Source organism: Loxodonta africana, chromosome 6 (assembly GCF_030014295.1).
Source record: "Loxodonta africana isolate mLoxAfr1 chromosome 6, mLoxAfr1.hap2, whole genome shotgun sequence".
NCBI classification, from domain to species: Eukaryota; Metazoa; Chordata; class Mammalia; order Proboscidea; family Elephantidae; genus Loxodonta; species Loxodonta africana.
In genome coordinates, this window is record NC_087347.1 from 11,262,557 (window position 1) to 11,277,463 (window position 14,907).

Genomic DNA, 14,907 nt, shown 5'->3' on the forward strand with positions numbered 1-14,907 from the left:
ATCAGGCGTCGGTGTTGGAAAGCTGGCACACCTTGAAAGTCTGCACGTTTTTTGGCTGGCCCGGGGTCAGTGAGGGACAACTCACAGAGCTGCCGGGTCCCGGCAAACCTGTACTGACCCCAGAGAAAACCCAGCTCTGCTTCCTGCCACCAATCTGCCTGTGCCCTGAATTTCCCATCCTGAAGAGGTAAACGGTGGAAGAAGAGAAAGGAAGCTCTACAGCAGGTAGAGCACCCCGTTTCCACCTGCATATATCACGGGGACATGTGGGGTCCCCCAACTCAGCTCACACCCAGGACCTGGTGAGAGACTGCAGAACAGAAGCCACAGGCCTCCCATCTGGCATGGCTGCACTCCTTCTGGGTCTTGGGTCTTTTAAATGACCTTGGCCAACACCTGTCTTCTCCTAGACAAAGGCCAGAAGTGGCCCGGGAGGTCCTGCCATCCTGTCAACTACTCTACTTTTGGGAAAAAGAAACCTGGGGGCAGGGCTGGGGTGGGGGCTCATTCTCTCTCCCTCCAAAAATCCCAGAAAGATAAATAATGAGATTACCGCTTTTCAATACAATAGCTTTATTTTTAAATTTCTAAGGTGTACATCTTACACTGCAGTTAATAAAATTAAGCTTAAGAAAAGCCATCCCCACCTCCTGTCGCCCAGACTTACACTGGGTATCCGGTCCTGTGGCCGCAGGGAGTGACGGGCCGGCACAGGGGCTGGTTTGCGCTCCACTGCACGGCAGCTGGGCCCTTCCGCTGCTTGGCCGTGGTCTTGCCCGTGTTGGTCATGATCTGAGGGGGCAAGGGGAGAAGGCTCACTCAGAGCTTTCAGTGAAGAAGAAAGGACCACACCCAACAACTTCATCTCAAGTGACGAAAGGCCTTGCGAACAGATGGGGAAGGGTCATAGAATGAACTATTCAGATAAACAAATGTGGGGAGAAGATCGCTTTAGATTTAGCTGTATAAAAAATTAAACGATAGGAAAAGGAGAGGAGATTAACTGAAGGCAGAAACTTATCACACCTCTAGAGAGCTGGGACTTTTGAGAGTGAGAGGGAGAAAAGATTGACAGATTTGGTGTCATAAAAAAATTAATATGTCCACATGTCTTTGGATTAAAGGTAAGCCAAATTAATAGGCAAGCAATAAATAAACTGGGAAGAAATTCTGCAGTAAATTTGACAGTGAAAGGTTAAAACTTTCATTATGTAAGGAAAACACAAAACAGATAATTGGGCAAAGAATTCAAACAGCCAAGTCACAAAACAGAAAATAAACCAAAACCAAACTCAGTGCCGTCGATTCAATTCCGACTCATAGCGACCCTACAGGACAGACTATAACTGCCCCATAGAGTTTCCAAGGAGCGCCTCGTGGATTCGAACTGCCGACCCTTTGGTTAGCAGCCGTGGCACTTAACCACTACGCCGAAAACAGAAAATATCATCTTTAAATGGGGGTGGGAGTCGGGGTCGGGGGGAGAGACCAACCTCACTAGTAATTAGAAATACAACTTTCCAAAAAGGTATCCTTCTTCAGTTATTGTATAAGCAACGATTAAAGAAATGAGCAGTTCCGCTGCTGACACTCCTTTAAAACGTTAGTGGCAGTGAAATCCGAGACAGGTCTTTTGGAAAGCGATGTGGGGTTTTATATCAAAAGTTGAAAAAAGGTTCATATCCTTGGATGCATAGGCCAGTGAAAGAATTTACAGTATGGAAAATGTTAAACAAACAAGGCTGCTTGGTTTGTGCTTGACTACTAACCTAAAGGTTAGCAGTGTGAAGCCATCCAGCTGTGCTACTGGAGAAAGGCCTGGCGATCTGCTTCTATAAAGATCACAGCCAAGAAAACCCTATGGAGCAATTCTACTCTGTAATACACGGGGTCGCCATCAGCCAGAATCGATGGCAAAGGGTTTGATTTTGGTTTGGCTCATTGCAAAATGATTATAGAGTACAACTGCAGCAACCTAACTGTCCAGTAATAGCGGAATAAAGTAAAATATGGCATATTCATTTGAAATATTACATGGTCACTGACATTGATGAAGAATAGGTTATGAAGAAAAATACTCAAAACATTAATTAAAAATCAGGTTACAATACTGTACATAAACTGTGCTTTCAGTTTTGCCAAAAGTGGGCAAGAAGTGGAAATGAACACTAAAATGACTGTAGTGGTTATACAGGGTAGTAGGACTAAGGATGATTTTTCTTTTCCCTCTATTTTCCAACTTTTTTGTAATATGGTTATTTTATGTTGGCAACCAAGAAGCAAATGTTGAAAAAAGAAATCTCTGTAAAAGTGGTAAAATCTAAATAAGGTCTGTAGATTGTACCAATATCAATTTCCTGGTTTTGCTATTACACTACGGTTATGTAAGATTTATTACTGCTGCTAGGTGTTGTTCAGCTGGTTCTGACTCACAGTGACCCTGTGTACAACAGAGCAAAACACTGCCTGCTCCTGTGCCATCCTCACAATCATTGTTATGCTTGAGCCCATTGTTGCAGCCACCGTGTCAGTCCATCTCGTTGAGGGTATTTCTCTTTTTCCCTGACCCTCTACTTTACCAAGCATGATGTACTTCTCCAGGGACTGGTCTGTCCTGAAAACATGTCCAAAGTATGAAAGACGAAGTTTCGCCATCCTTGCTTCTAAGGAACATTCTGGTTGTACTTCTTCCAAGACAGATTTGTTTGTTCTTCTGGCGGTCCGTCCGTGGTATATTCAGTATTCTTTGCCAACACCATAATTCAATGCATCAATCCTTCTTTGGTCTTCCTTAGTCATTGTCCAGCTTTCACATGCATATGAGGTAATTGAAAACACCATGGCTTGGGTCAGGCAGACCTTAGTCCTTAAAGTGGCATCTTTGCTTTTTAACACTTTAAAGAAGTCTGTTGCAGCAAATTTGCCCAATGCAGTGCGTGCGTTGTTTGATTTCTTGACTGCTGCTTCCATGGGTGTTGACTGTGGATCCAAGTAAAATGAAATCCTTGACAACATCAATATTTTCTCTGTTTATCATGATGTATTTGAAATACTGGTGGCATAGCTTTCAGCATCACAGGACAACGCAAGCCACCACAGTATGACAAACTGACAGATGAGTGGTGGCGTAAGATGTTACCACCAGGGAAATTCGGTGAAGGGACATGGGACCTCTCTGTAATATTTGTGCAACTTCCTGTGACTCTATAATTATTTCAAAATAAAAGTGTTAAAAAAAAAAAAGGAAAAACAATCGGAATCATATCTTTAATTTCTTGATTTTGGAAACATATACCTCAAATACTAGATAAACCAAATAACTTTTTGGCAAAAATCAGGAAACCAAAGATGTGATTCCAAGGAGCCTCTGGGTTAGGCCAATGATTAAGTGCTCAATTACTAAACTGAAAGATTGGCTGTTTGAACCCATCCGGAGACGCCTTGGAAGACAGGCCTGGCCATCTGCTTCCAAAAAATGTCACAGCCTTGAAAACCCTATGGAACGCAGTTCTACTCTGCCCGTGTGGGATCTCTGAGAGTCACAATCGACTTAATGGCAACTACCTACAAGTATTTGAGGTGGGGAGAAAAAACAGGGCCAATTTCCTATGAGATCAGTGAGTTTCAGTCCCCTGTGCTCTGGGGACAGCAGCTAGCTGGGGGGAGTGGGCGGGGGGATCAAAGTGCCCAGATGAGGGATGGGGGAACAGAAGGGAGAAGGTGGAGGCCTCTACCCCTTGGAGGAAGTGGGACAGAATTAGATTTCCAAATAAAAACTAAAATGCAGCTCCATCTCCTTCAGATCTCCTGTAAGACTTATAAAAGTAGGATAGTTTAGCAATCGTGTAGTACGGCTGTCTCCCCGACTCCGACTTCCCTTAGGTCACACTTTCCCCATCTAGTGTCTAGGGTCAAATTTACAGGCCTGCCCCATCCCAGAGCAGGTCCTGTAAGTCTACTTTTTAAGGGCATCTCAGGGCCACCCCTGCCTTCTGCTTTTCCCTCTCCGTTATGCCATCAGACTCCCTGGGACACCTGCATGGCGGAGAGTCAAGAAGGCTAAGTCTTGAGCTACTAGAAGAGAGGAAAGGCTTATTATGTGGATTCTTTCAAGAGCTCCTGGGTGGTGCAAAAGGTTAACACACTTGGCTACTAACAGAAAGGTTGGAGGTTCAAGCCCACCCAGAAAGGCCTGGTGATCTGCTTCCAAAAGGTTACAGCCACTGAAAATCCTATGGAGCAGTTCTACTCCAACACACGTGGGGTTGCCATGAGTTGGAACTGACTTGGCAGCACTGGCTTTTAGGTTCTTTCTCTGCTGCTGGCCCCTTGCCTCCTCCTCATCGGTTATCCTGAGTTCACCCCTTCCCAATTCCTTCCTAGAGGGGAGAACATAGTACCTATATTTGAGAGTGTTTCAGACTTTTGAGAAGCCTATCAGCTACACCATCTCCTTAGAACTTCATAAGCCGGGGGATAACTTAAGGTGTGTGGTATTCCTCCTGTCCAATGGATGGGGAAACTGGGTCTGGCCTGTGGGCCAGAATTTTCTGGCCTGTTATCAGAACGAACGTCCGAGGAAAGCCCTTGGCGGAGAAGGTTATGTGGGCAGGGCCCAGCCCCGTTTGCCCCTGCCTCTCGGAGCAGCGGCTTTCCAGCCCCTTCTTGAGGGCTTGGCCTCCCGCTCCCTGTACAATCTGCTGTGCTTGCAGGGGGTACTCATGAGGTCTCCAGCCCCCCCGGACCCCTGGCTGCAAAGGAGCCTTCCTGGGCCGGGAGGACCTTAAAGGGTATCCGATCTGCTGAGGCAGAGCTGTTCATGCTGAATTCCACAGACAGGCTTCAGGGCCGTGGGGAGTGGAGGAGAGATGGGCTCCTGGCACCTGCCTTCGCTCACCCAGAGACACTCAGCTTCTCTGGGTTATGGGTGGAGGTCTGGAGCCTGGAAGCTGTGCTGAATCCTGTTCACCATCACAGCAACACACAAACCACCGCCAGCCAACACCAGGCGGCTGTGTGTAACGCGCGTTGCCTGGGAATCGAACTGGAGTCTCCCACACAGAAGGTGAGTCTTCTACCACTGAACCACCACTGTTCTCTCTTCAGTGATTCTTAGGAAAACTAATGAATTTGGGTTCTTATTGTAGAGGGGAGCAGAAGGCGTGGACAGGGGATCTCCCGGGTTTACAACCGGCATTTCCCCCCTAAACTGAGCCTATGTTTAAAACTCAGATCAGACATTAGCGGTGAGTACCTCGCACAGTTGGAGTCCTCTCAGCCTGCAAGTAGAGGATTCAACTCACCAGCAAACCTACAGTTCTTCCAGAAGGCGAAACTGCTACGTGGTCAAGACTAAGCTGGCTCGAGTTAACACTTGAGAAAATGGATTAACCTTTCTAAGCCTCAGTTTCCTCGACTATCAAATGCGGTGCTACCAAAACTAACCCAAGTTTCTTGGGAGGACTTAATTACTTGAATGAAATGTGTGAGGCAGTCAGCACAGGGCCTGGCCCATGGTATGTGCTGACTTAATTTAAGACATGCCTATTACTGTTGTTACAAGAAAGATGTGACGGTCTGCCTCCGTAAAGGCTACAGTCCCGGTAACCCTACGGGGCAGTTCTACTCTGTCCTGTAGGGTCGCTATGAGTCAGGAACGGCGCGATGGCAGTGGGTACCACTGCTGGTAGGGGGCAGCGGTGGTTTAGTGGGAGAATTCTCACTGTCCACCGAGGAGACCTGGGTTCGATTCCTGACCAGCGCACCTCATGTGCAGACACCACTCGTGTGTCGGTGGTGGTCTGTGTGTTGCTGTGATGCTGAACAGGTTTCAGAGGCGCTTCCAGCTAAGATGGACTAGGAAGAAAGGCCTGGAGATCTACTTCTGAGAATCAGCCAGTGAAAACTTCAAAACAAAAACACACAACTGGGATTCTATGATTTTGTCATAAATATTCACATTCCTTTAACTGTGGTGAGAAAAATTTAAGTCCGGACTTTTAAAGAAAGAATGGAGTGACTACCAGCACGGTGTAGATAATACTACGAAATTCAGAGATGCTAAGGGAGGAGAAGGTGGCCAATCGCCAGACTTTCATTGCTGATGTTTGTGTCCTAAAAACGAAACACAGCAATCGTCCCCCCCAGAACCGTGAGTAAGCAAGAAATCTGATGTGACTACCACCAACTCTTGCTCAAACTTGGGAGAAGTGACTCGCAGCCCGGGCTCTACAGCGCAGAAGAAGCTGTGTGTTTAGACGTGGTGAGGGTGGGGACAGGCAGTGTGGCCTGGTGGGGTAAGGCCATGGGAAGGGGTGGCACAAAACACTTTTCAGGCAGCCAAGGAGCAGTGGGCGAGCCGTTGGCCTCAGGAATCCTGGGAACTGCCTCCTTCTGTCGCTGAACACCCTAGGTGTCCCAGCTGCACCTTGACCCTTGCCCCAATCACTGAAAGGCATGATAACCAATTCCTGTAATTACGGTTAATGAGGCCTGGGTGGGCCCAGTCTCTGCATTTTTAACCAACATTCAGTGACCTGGGACTTTGAGAACCCTTCTAGATCTGACGTTCCAGGGTGATATCTGCCAGGCACTCAACAACAGCACGCTATTTTTTTTGTTTTGTGTCTTCTTTTGTAAACTTCTTGAAGGCTGCAGCTGTGCCTTGAACCTCTCTGGCATCCTGCTGTGTTAGGCAAATGGCACAGGTTCAGTAAAAATGATCTGAATACAGTTTGCTGACAGAATGTTCAAAATGTCAGCATCTTTCAACTGATACTGAAAAATCTACAATACCTCCAGTAGGTCCGAATGGGGGCTGGAATCGTACTTCCAGTGAAATGCCTTCTATCTTTGGTAGGTTCCTGTTTCGTCACAAGCAGTTAAGAAGATAAGAACACAAAGTCCCTGTGTGCACCACTAGATGAAAAGCCGTGGCACATAGGCCGCCGGGATGATAATTTCCAATCACAAGGTAACCGAGGGCAGCTTCTGATGACTGTGAGTGAGCAAAGGCAGCAATGCGGGTAACAGGCACGCAGCCTCAGTAATTGCTGCCCCACCACTACCTTTTCTAGTAAAGCTTGAAAGGGTTTATGTTATGGGATCCACTAGTGGCCTGGAGCAGTGGGTTGAATGTTGGGCTCCAAAAAGCCATGTCCACATCCTAACTCAGGAACCTGTGAGTGCGACCTTATCTGGAAAAAGGGCCTTTGCAGCTGTGATAAGGTAAGGCTCTTGAGATGAGGTCATTCCGGATGTTCAAGCGTCTTTATGGAGCCTTGGTGGCGCAGTGGTTAAGAGCCTGGCTGCTAACCAAAAGGTCGGCAGTTCAAATCCACCAGCTGCTCCCTGGAAACCCTATGGGGCAGTTCTACTGTATCCTATAGAGTCACTATAGAGTTGGAACTGACTTGATGACACCTAACAACAACAACAAGGGCCCTTATAAGAGACAGAAGAAAATGCTGACAGAAGAGGAGAAGGGCCTGTGAAGATGGAGGCAGAGTCTGGGGTTATGCAGACCGAGCCGCAGAACGCTGGAGCCACCAGGAGCTGGAAGAGGCACGGAAAGGAAACTTCCAGAGGGAGAGTGGTCCTGCTGACACCTTGATCTGGAACTACATCCTTCGGAATTGTGAGAGAATAAATTTCTGTCGTTTAAGCCCCGCGTTTGTGGTACTTCATCACAGCAGCCGCAGGAGAGGGGTACACCTGGTCTCCACTTCTATAATGGATACTTTCTGTCCTTCACTCTTACTGTTCACATCTCCCCTGAGGGGAAACCGACAGTGATGAGATGAGCCAGCGTGCGTGGAACTTTTAGCTGACTGGATTTAAAATGCTTCCTTCTGGTAAAGGCACAGAACATAAACGCCAAGGACACGGAGGACCGTGTGCTATGGCAAAACGACACCATTTCCAGGTGCCATTCAATGGGGGCTGTGGACTGAATTGCAGACTCAGGCCCTCTGCTCCCAGCACATTCGCAGGTTGTTTTGTTGTTAAAAATCCCCGTTATGTCAACACAAGGTCTCACCACAGCACCTCCTTGTGCAAAGGTGCTAGCAGGTATTTAACTGAGAGGGCTGCTTCTGGGCTTTCTATGTCAGACAAAGCTGCCCTGAACACCCTGCAGGGCACATGCGTGCACGCACGCGCGCGTGTGTGTGATGTGTCTGGGCAAGTCTTCAAGCGAGGGGCCGGCTGGGTCAGGGCCTCCTGGGTACCCTGTTCTTGACAGACATCACCACCTGCCCTCCAAAGACACCACACCCACTCACCTCCTCACTGCATTCTTCATTGTCTGACACGAAGCAGGAGTGCCCTACCTGGCACAGCCAGCTCCTCCTTGACACAGCCAGCGTTCTCTCAGAGGAAACACAGGCCTCGTGCGGCTTAAGACCCCAGCCGGTAACGGAGGCCTGGATTCTTTCCTTCAGACCCTTCTCCAGGACCCCTGCCTAACTGCACGCACACAGAGCCCTCCTTGGTCAGTCATGATCCCTTTGGGCCTTGATACATTCTGAGGACAGGGATGGGGGTGCAGGCTGGGAGTTATGGTGGTTACCCGCCCCCAGACTTGCAGTCACCTCCCTTCTTCCACTCCTGCCTACAGTCTGTTCTCCAGAAGGCAGCCAGAGTGAAAGTAAATCACTCCTCTGTTCTCAACCTCGGATAGACTCCCAGCTTACACAGAGTCGGATCCCAAGCCCTCAAAGCACCCATGAGCTGGCCTCCGGCGGCCGCTCCAGCCTCAAGGGCCACACTCAGCCACATACACTGCACTCCTGCTGGGGCCCCTGCACGTTCCTTGTACGATGAGGAAGAGACGTGGGCCAGGTGAGAAGCGGAGCACCGTAGGGGTGAGAAGCCAAAGCTGGGCTGGTAGTGGCAACAGGCCTGGACAGAGGCCATCTGCTTCCACTCTCCCATGGGCTCAGGCCCAGCATGCACTATCTGTATCTTTTCCCTGTCACTGTCCCTGCCAGCCAATTGCTGAGCGACTGGGTCTTCGCCATCGCCAATGCTGCCTAATTCGTGGAGGTTTCGGGGTCCATGTAACTGAGCCAGCCAACTACTAGCTTCAAAATCCCAGAGGTTTTTTTTTAATGCCAGCGGTTTTCACCACTATGCACTTGGCTGTCCCACTCCAGGGCTGCACTCTAGAGTTGCCCTCGTCCCCTTCAGAAGCCTCACGCCCCAGCAACCCACCTGCCGTCACACTGCTCTCTGACCAAGAAAGCTCCATGAGCCACCTCTGGGCCCTTGACACTGCCATTCTGTCCTGTCAGGGACAGCTCCCTCCTGATGCACGCCCTTCCTGAGTTAGCTGGGGTCATAAGCCTGCGCCTCCCAGAGCTGACTGGGCATCTGAATCACTTGGGGCTTTCAGTGATCAGATTACGACCCCTTCAAGGGCCTGTCAGATGCTCTGCCACTCACCCATGTGGAGACTCTGTGCTCCTGTTTCTATGATGTCACATTCTCCTGGTTTGCCTCGAGCATCTCTGGGGACTCCTGTCTTTCCAGGGCTACTCGTCCTTTACACTCCTGACCTGCTGGCATGCCCCGTCCCCTGCCCCCACTCTCTCCTGCTCTACACTCAGCTTTGATGGGAAATCTCATCTGCTCTGGCAATTTCAGCCACCACCAGTGTGCTGGTGACTTCCAAGTCTTACAGTCTTCCCTTTGATGGGCACTCCACTCAAAAACTAAAAAGCTGGATGGTTCCATGGTTCCTACTAAGGATGAGCATCCCTTCAGATATTAGGAAGGTCCCTGGCCTGTGCCTTTTATATTTCCCCAGTCTGTCTTCTGTGCACCATCTATTGTGACAGGCTGCCAGGGCCACCGTGCACTTCTGGGCCACTGAAGACAAATGGCCTAACACGGACCTTCTTATCAACACAGGGTCATAACAAAGACGATCACACCCCTACCTGTTGTCGGAAACACTAAATATACCAGCAGTCCCATCTATCCTTTCTATTCCAGAACCCTCCACCCCTTTACGTGGTACTTACTCCCAGGTACTCCGTGGTCAGGAGCTTCTCCCCTGAGAGTTCTCCAAGCTGGGGCTGGATCAGCTCGTCTTTGTCCAGATCGGGTTCCATGGTGTCGTGGTCCTCCTGTGTCAAAGGAGACATGGGATGAACGTGCTGAACGCCCTGCCCCAACTTCCCAGAGGTGAGAAGGTCTCAGCCCAAACCACAGCAACGCGCGGGTGCACAATTCAAAGGGCGTCAGGGAGTCTGCCCTCTGCTCATAACCTCGCCATGAAGATGAGAGGGAAAGCAACTCCAAGCTCCAGGAAGCTCGGCGTCTAGGTGACACTTCCACGGCCACAGGAGTAAGGCACTCAGGGGGTCTGCTGGTCACAGTCTCAGAATTCTCTCCCTGTGAGGTCCAGGTTCCATGTGAGCAGCCAAGTCACTCAGTCTACAAATAACTGTCAGGCACCTTCCTATACACACGGCTATCTAGGATATACGGTAAAGCCTGCGAAAGACGGAACTTGCGTAAGGTGGAAACCTGTCAGAGAAGGAAAGCTCAAATGTTTTCCACAACCAGAGAGCGACAGAAAGTGGTAAGGCTGTACCCTCCCTGTCAAAGGTGGAGAACTTGCGAGACTCAGAAAAATAACGCAGTCCCGTCGAGTTCCGGTTCTCAAAGGCTTTGCTGTATAAAGAATCCTCAAACCTGAACAGTAAAAACAAATAATCCAATTAGAAAATGGGTAAAGACACAAAAAGATATTTCACAAAGGGGATGCACCTACCAAACCAAACCTACTGCCATCGAGTCGATTCTGACCTATAGCAACCTTACAGGACAGAGTAGAGCTGCCCCATAGAGTTTCCAAGGAGCGCCTGGCGGATCTGAACTGCCGACCACTTGGTTAGCAGCCATAGCACTTAACCACTACGCCACCAGGGTTTATATACGGAAGGCAAATAAGCACATGAAAAGATGTTCCACATCATCAGACATTAAACCAGAAGACTAAACCAGCTGTTAGGTGCTATTAAGTCAGCTCTGATCGATTCTGACTCATGGTGGCCCCACGTGTGCACAGTAGAACTGCTCTATAGGCTTCTCAAGGCCGTGACCTTTTGGAAGCAGATTGCCAGGACTTTCTTCCGAGGTGCCTCTGGGTTACTCTGGAAAACTCTTTGGCAGTTTCTTAAAAAACAAAACATGCAACCACATACAACCCAGCAATTGTACTCTTGGGCCTTTATCCCTGAGAAATGAAAATCTATGTTCACAGGAAAACCTGTACACAAATGTTTACAGCAGCCTTACTCATAATAGCCCCAAAGTGGAAACAACAGATGTCCTTCAGCACGAATGGTTAAACAAACTGGTTCATCCATGCCATGGGATATACACTCAGTAATAGAAGGAACCAGCTCCCAGCATGTGGCAACCCTGGACAAACCTCCAGACAATTGTGCCGAGTGGAAAAAGCCAGTCCTCAAAGGTTACATACTGCACGATTCCATTTTATGACATTCTTGAAATGGCAAAACTATAGAAATGCAGAACAGATTAGTGGTCCCCAAGGGTTAAGGAGATGGGGGTGGTGGGATGAGGGGCGGGAGGGAAGTAGTTATTGTTGTCAGGTGCCGTAGAGTCGTTCCAACTCAGAGCGACCCCCTGTACAACAGAACGAAACACTGCCTGGTCCTATGCCATCCTCCTAAGCGTTGCTGTTTGAGCCTATCGTTGCAGCCACTGTGTCAATCTAACTTTTTGAGGGTCTTCCTCTTTTTCTCTGACCCTCTACTTTACCGAGCACGACAGCTGTCTCCAGGGACTAGTTCCTCCTGATAACATGTCCAAAGTGTGTGAAACAAAGTCTTGCCAGCCTCACTTCCAAAGAGGAATCTGGCTATGCTTCTTCCAAGACAGCCTTGTTTGTTCTTCTGGCAGTTCATGGTATATTCAATATTCTTCACCACCACAATAATTCAAAGGATAAATTCTTCTTCCGTCTTCTTTATTCTTGGGGAGGGAAGTGGGCGTGTCTATAAAAGGGCACCTTGTGATGATGGGACGTTCTGTATCTCAGCTGTATCCATGTCAGTATCCTGGCTGTGACACTGCACAACAGTTTTGTAAGAATGCTACCACCGTGCAGCTCTGGGTGAAGTTACATCAGGGTTTTCTGTATTCTTTCTTACAACTGTATGTGAATATTGAATGATTTCAAAAAAAAAATTAAGGAAAAGGTGAAGGGTTAGAAACAAAATGAGAGCAAAAACAAGGTGTCACAAGGCTGCGGGTAATCAAATGCAATGAGCCACATTCGTGGTCTCCAGCAGTATGCGGTACTTTCCCATGCCCTGACACGACTTTGGAAATTAGACTGTCTTCTGCAGGTTACGTGAAGAGATAAATGCAAAACAGACCTTCACCTGATATGTTAACTAACTGAAGAATGTGTCCCAGAAGGGAGCCAGCTGGCTGCCATGGCAATAGGACATGGGGAAGGGGGATTCTGGGGGTCTGAGTGCTGCTCTGGTCTTGGGGTACCCAGGCTGTCACCTCCTCTGTCCTTCCTCTGACTCCTTGCCCACCACCAACCTAATGAATATAATCTGACTCCTCTAAACCTGCCAACAGGAAGAGAAAGCTCCGTTCTGCAAACCTGAGTATTCTGTCTACACTTCACACTAAATTCCAGTCATTCTGGATGCCCCAGTTTTTTGTGAAGTTGATTTACCTGAGTAGGTTTCCAAGAGACCTGAAGGCTCACCCGCTTGGGCCCCTCGGCGCCCCTGCCTCTCCAGGCACTCTTGAGTGTGCAGTAAGTACTGCCTGCCGTCACTAGTCGGTGTCACCCCAGCTGGGCTGTCTTGATAAAGGGCACTGAGCTCGACTGGACAGAGGGTGAAGGGAAGGGGGACGAAGCAGCATTCTGGAGTCCCTGGTGTCGCCCTCCCCCAGTCGAATCACAAACAGAGCATCCACTCGTGTGCCATCTGGAACCCCAGGTTCACGGTCACCGCTGCCATCTATCCCCAGTCTTGACTTGTTCGCCTGAGTCCGGGGCACTGCCGAGAACTCGTCATTCCGACATCACACTCAGAATTCCTTAAGGGTAATGCCATCTCTGAGGCCTCCCCCGAGGTCAGCTCTGGATGTTTCTGAGAGACGCGCACTACTGCACTGGCTTCAAGTCTAGCTTACTAAATTCCACCAGTCCCTGGAGAAGAACACTGTGTTTGGTAAAGTAGAGGGTCGGTGCAAAAGAGGAAGGCCCTCAGCGAGACAGACTGACACAGTGGCTGCAACAATGGGCTCAAGCATAACAACGATTGTGAGGATGGCACAGGACCAGGCGGTGTTTTGTTCTGTTGTACACAGGGTCGCTATGAGTCGGAAGCAACTCGATGGCACCTAGCAACAACAGCAATGAAATAATATGTGCTTGCTATATGATTATTTTAGGAAGATGACTGCCTACTTGTGGACTGGCTGAGCGGGCTCTTTGGTGGTGTTCAGGGCAGGTTGCTATGAGAGCGGAAGTGGGGCATTCTATTTCACGGCTGAGCTAGTCTCCAGGGAACCAAGCCCCGGGCCCTGGCTGGAAATGGGCAAATGAATCACAGTTTCACGGAGGTATGGGTGCTACACCACTTCCCTGACAGGATGGAACACTGAACAAACATTAAAAAACAAAACAAAACAAATATCCACATTCCATTTCAATGAGAAGCAAAGAGTCAGAGGCTAAGCCCAGCCAGTGCTGCAAAAGTATTTCTTACCCTCGACAACATGTAAAATATGTAGGACCCATTCCTTTGCGAACTGATCTATGCATACACAAATCAGCAAACAACACAGTCACGATCAGGAGTTACTGATTCGTTCAGAAGAGAAAACCCCGAGACTTAAAAAAAAAAACTTAAAATTAAGACAGCTTACTTTTTTGAAAAAGGTGAACCAACAAGTTGATACCTTCTTTCCTGTTTTATTTTTTTAATTAAAAAAATTGAAGCTTTTTTAAAAATAATATTTTATTGTGTTTAAGAAAGTGTACACAGCAAATTCGTTTCCCCTTTGACAACTTGTATACAAATTGTTCCGTGTCATTGGTTACAGTTTTTACGATGTGTCAGCGTTCTTGTTATTTCCATTCTGTTTGATCTGTTTCCACTGATCTCGCTTCCCTGCCCCTCCTTGCCTTTTCTTCTTTGCTTTTGGGTAAATGTTGACCGTTTGGCCTCATTTAGTAAGTTGTTTAAGGGAGTGGATTACTCATTGGTGATATTATTTACTATTTGGCTGAAAGGTGACCTGCAGAAATAGCTTCGGTTCCAAGTTCAAAAGATATCTAAGGGTGATAGTTTCTGGGGCTCCTCTAGTCTCTATCAGCCCAGTAAGCCTGGCTTTTATTAGGAATTTGAATTTTGTTCTACATTTTTCTCCCATTTTATCTGGGCCCTGGTCAGAACAGTCAGTAGTGGTAGCCTGGCACTGTCTAGTTCTTCTGGTCTCAGGCTAGAAAAGGCCAGGGTTTGAGTGGGCTATAAGTCCTGTGGACTAATTTCTTCTTTGAGTCTTTGGTTTCCTTTATTCTCTTTTGCTCCAGGCAAGTAGAGACCAACAGTTATATCTTAAATGGCCACTCTCAAGCATTTAAGATCCCAGACACTACTCACCAAACTAGGAGGTTGTCTTAGGCTGGGTTCTCTAGAGAAACAACACCAGTAAGGTGTATAAATATCTGTATAGAAAGATTCATATCAAGCAAATGGCTCACGTAGTTGTGGAGGCTGGAATGTCCCACATTCATGGGTCAGGCTGGAGGCCTCTCCTGATTCACATAGCCACAGGAGCTGGCGAACCCAAGATTGGCAGGTCAGACAGCAGGGCTCTTGCTCACAGGCTTCGAAG

The 14,907-nt window shown here is 48.2% G+C and overlaps 1 protein-coding gene across 1 annotated transcript in view; it reads right to left on the reverse strand.

The window, feature by feature from the left end:
* Positions 1-14,907, reverse strand: part of ARMC9 (armadillo repeat containing 9) — a 177,808-nt gene that overhangs the window by 14,725 nt on the left and 148,176 nt on the right. The window contains exons 20-21 of the mRNA XM_003417916.4: positions 10,026-10,130; positions 668-792 (exon numbers count right to left, since the gene is read on the reverse strand). Coding sequence (XP_003417964.3) covers positions 668-792; positions 10,026-10,130 — 230 coding nt within the window. The remainder of the gene's footprint in view (positions 1-667; positions 793-10,025; positions 10,131-14,907) is intronic.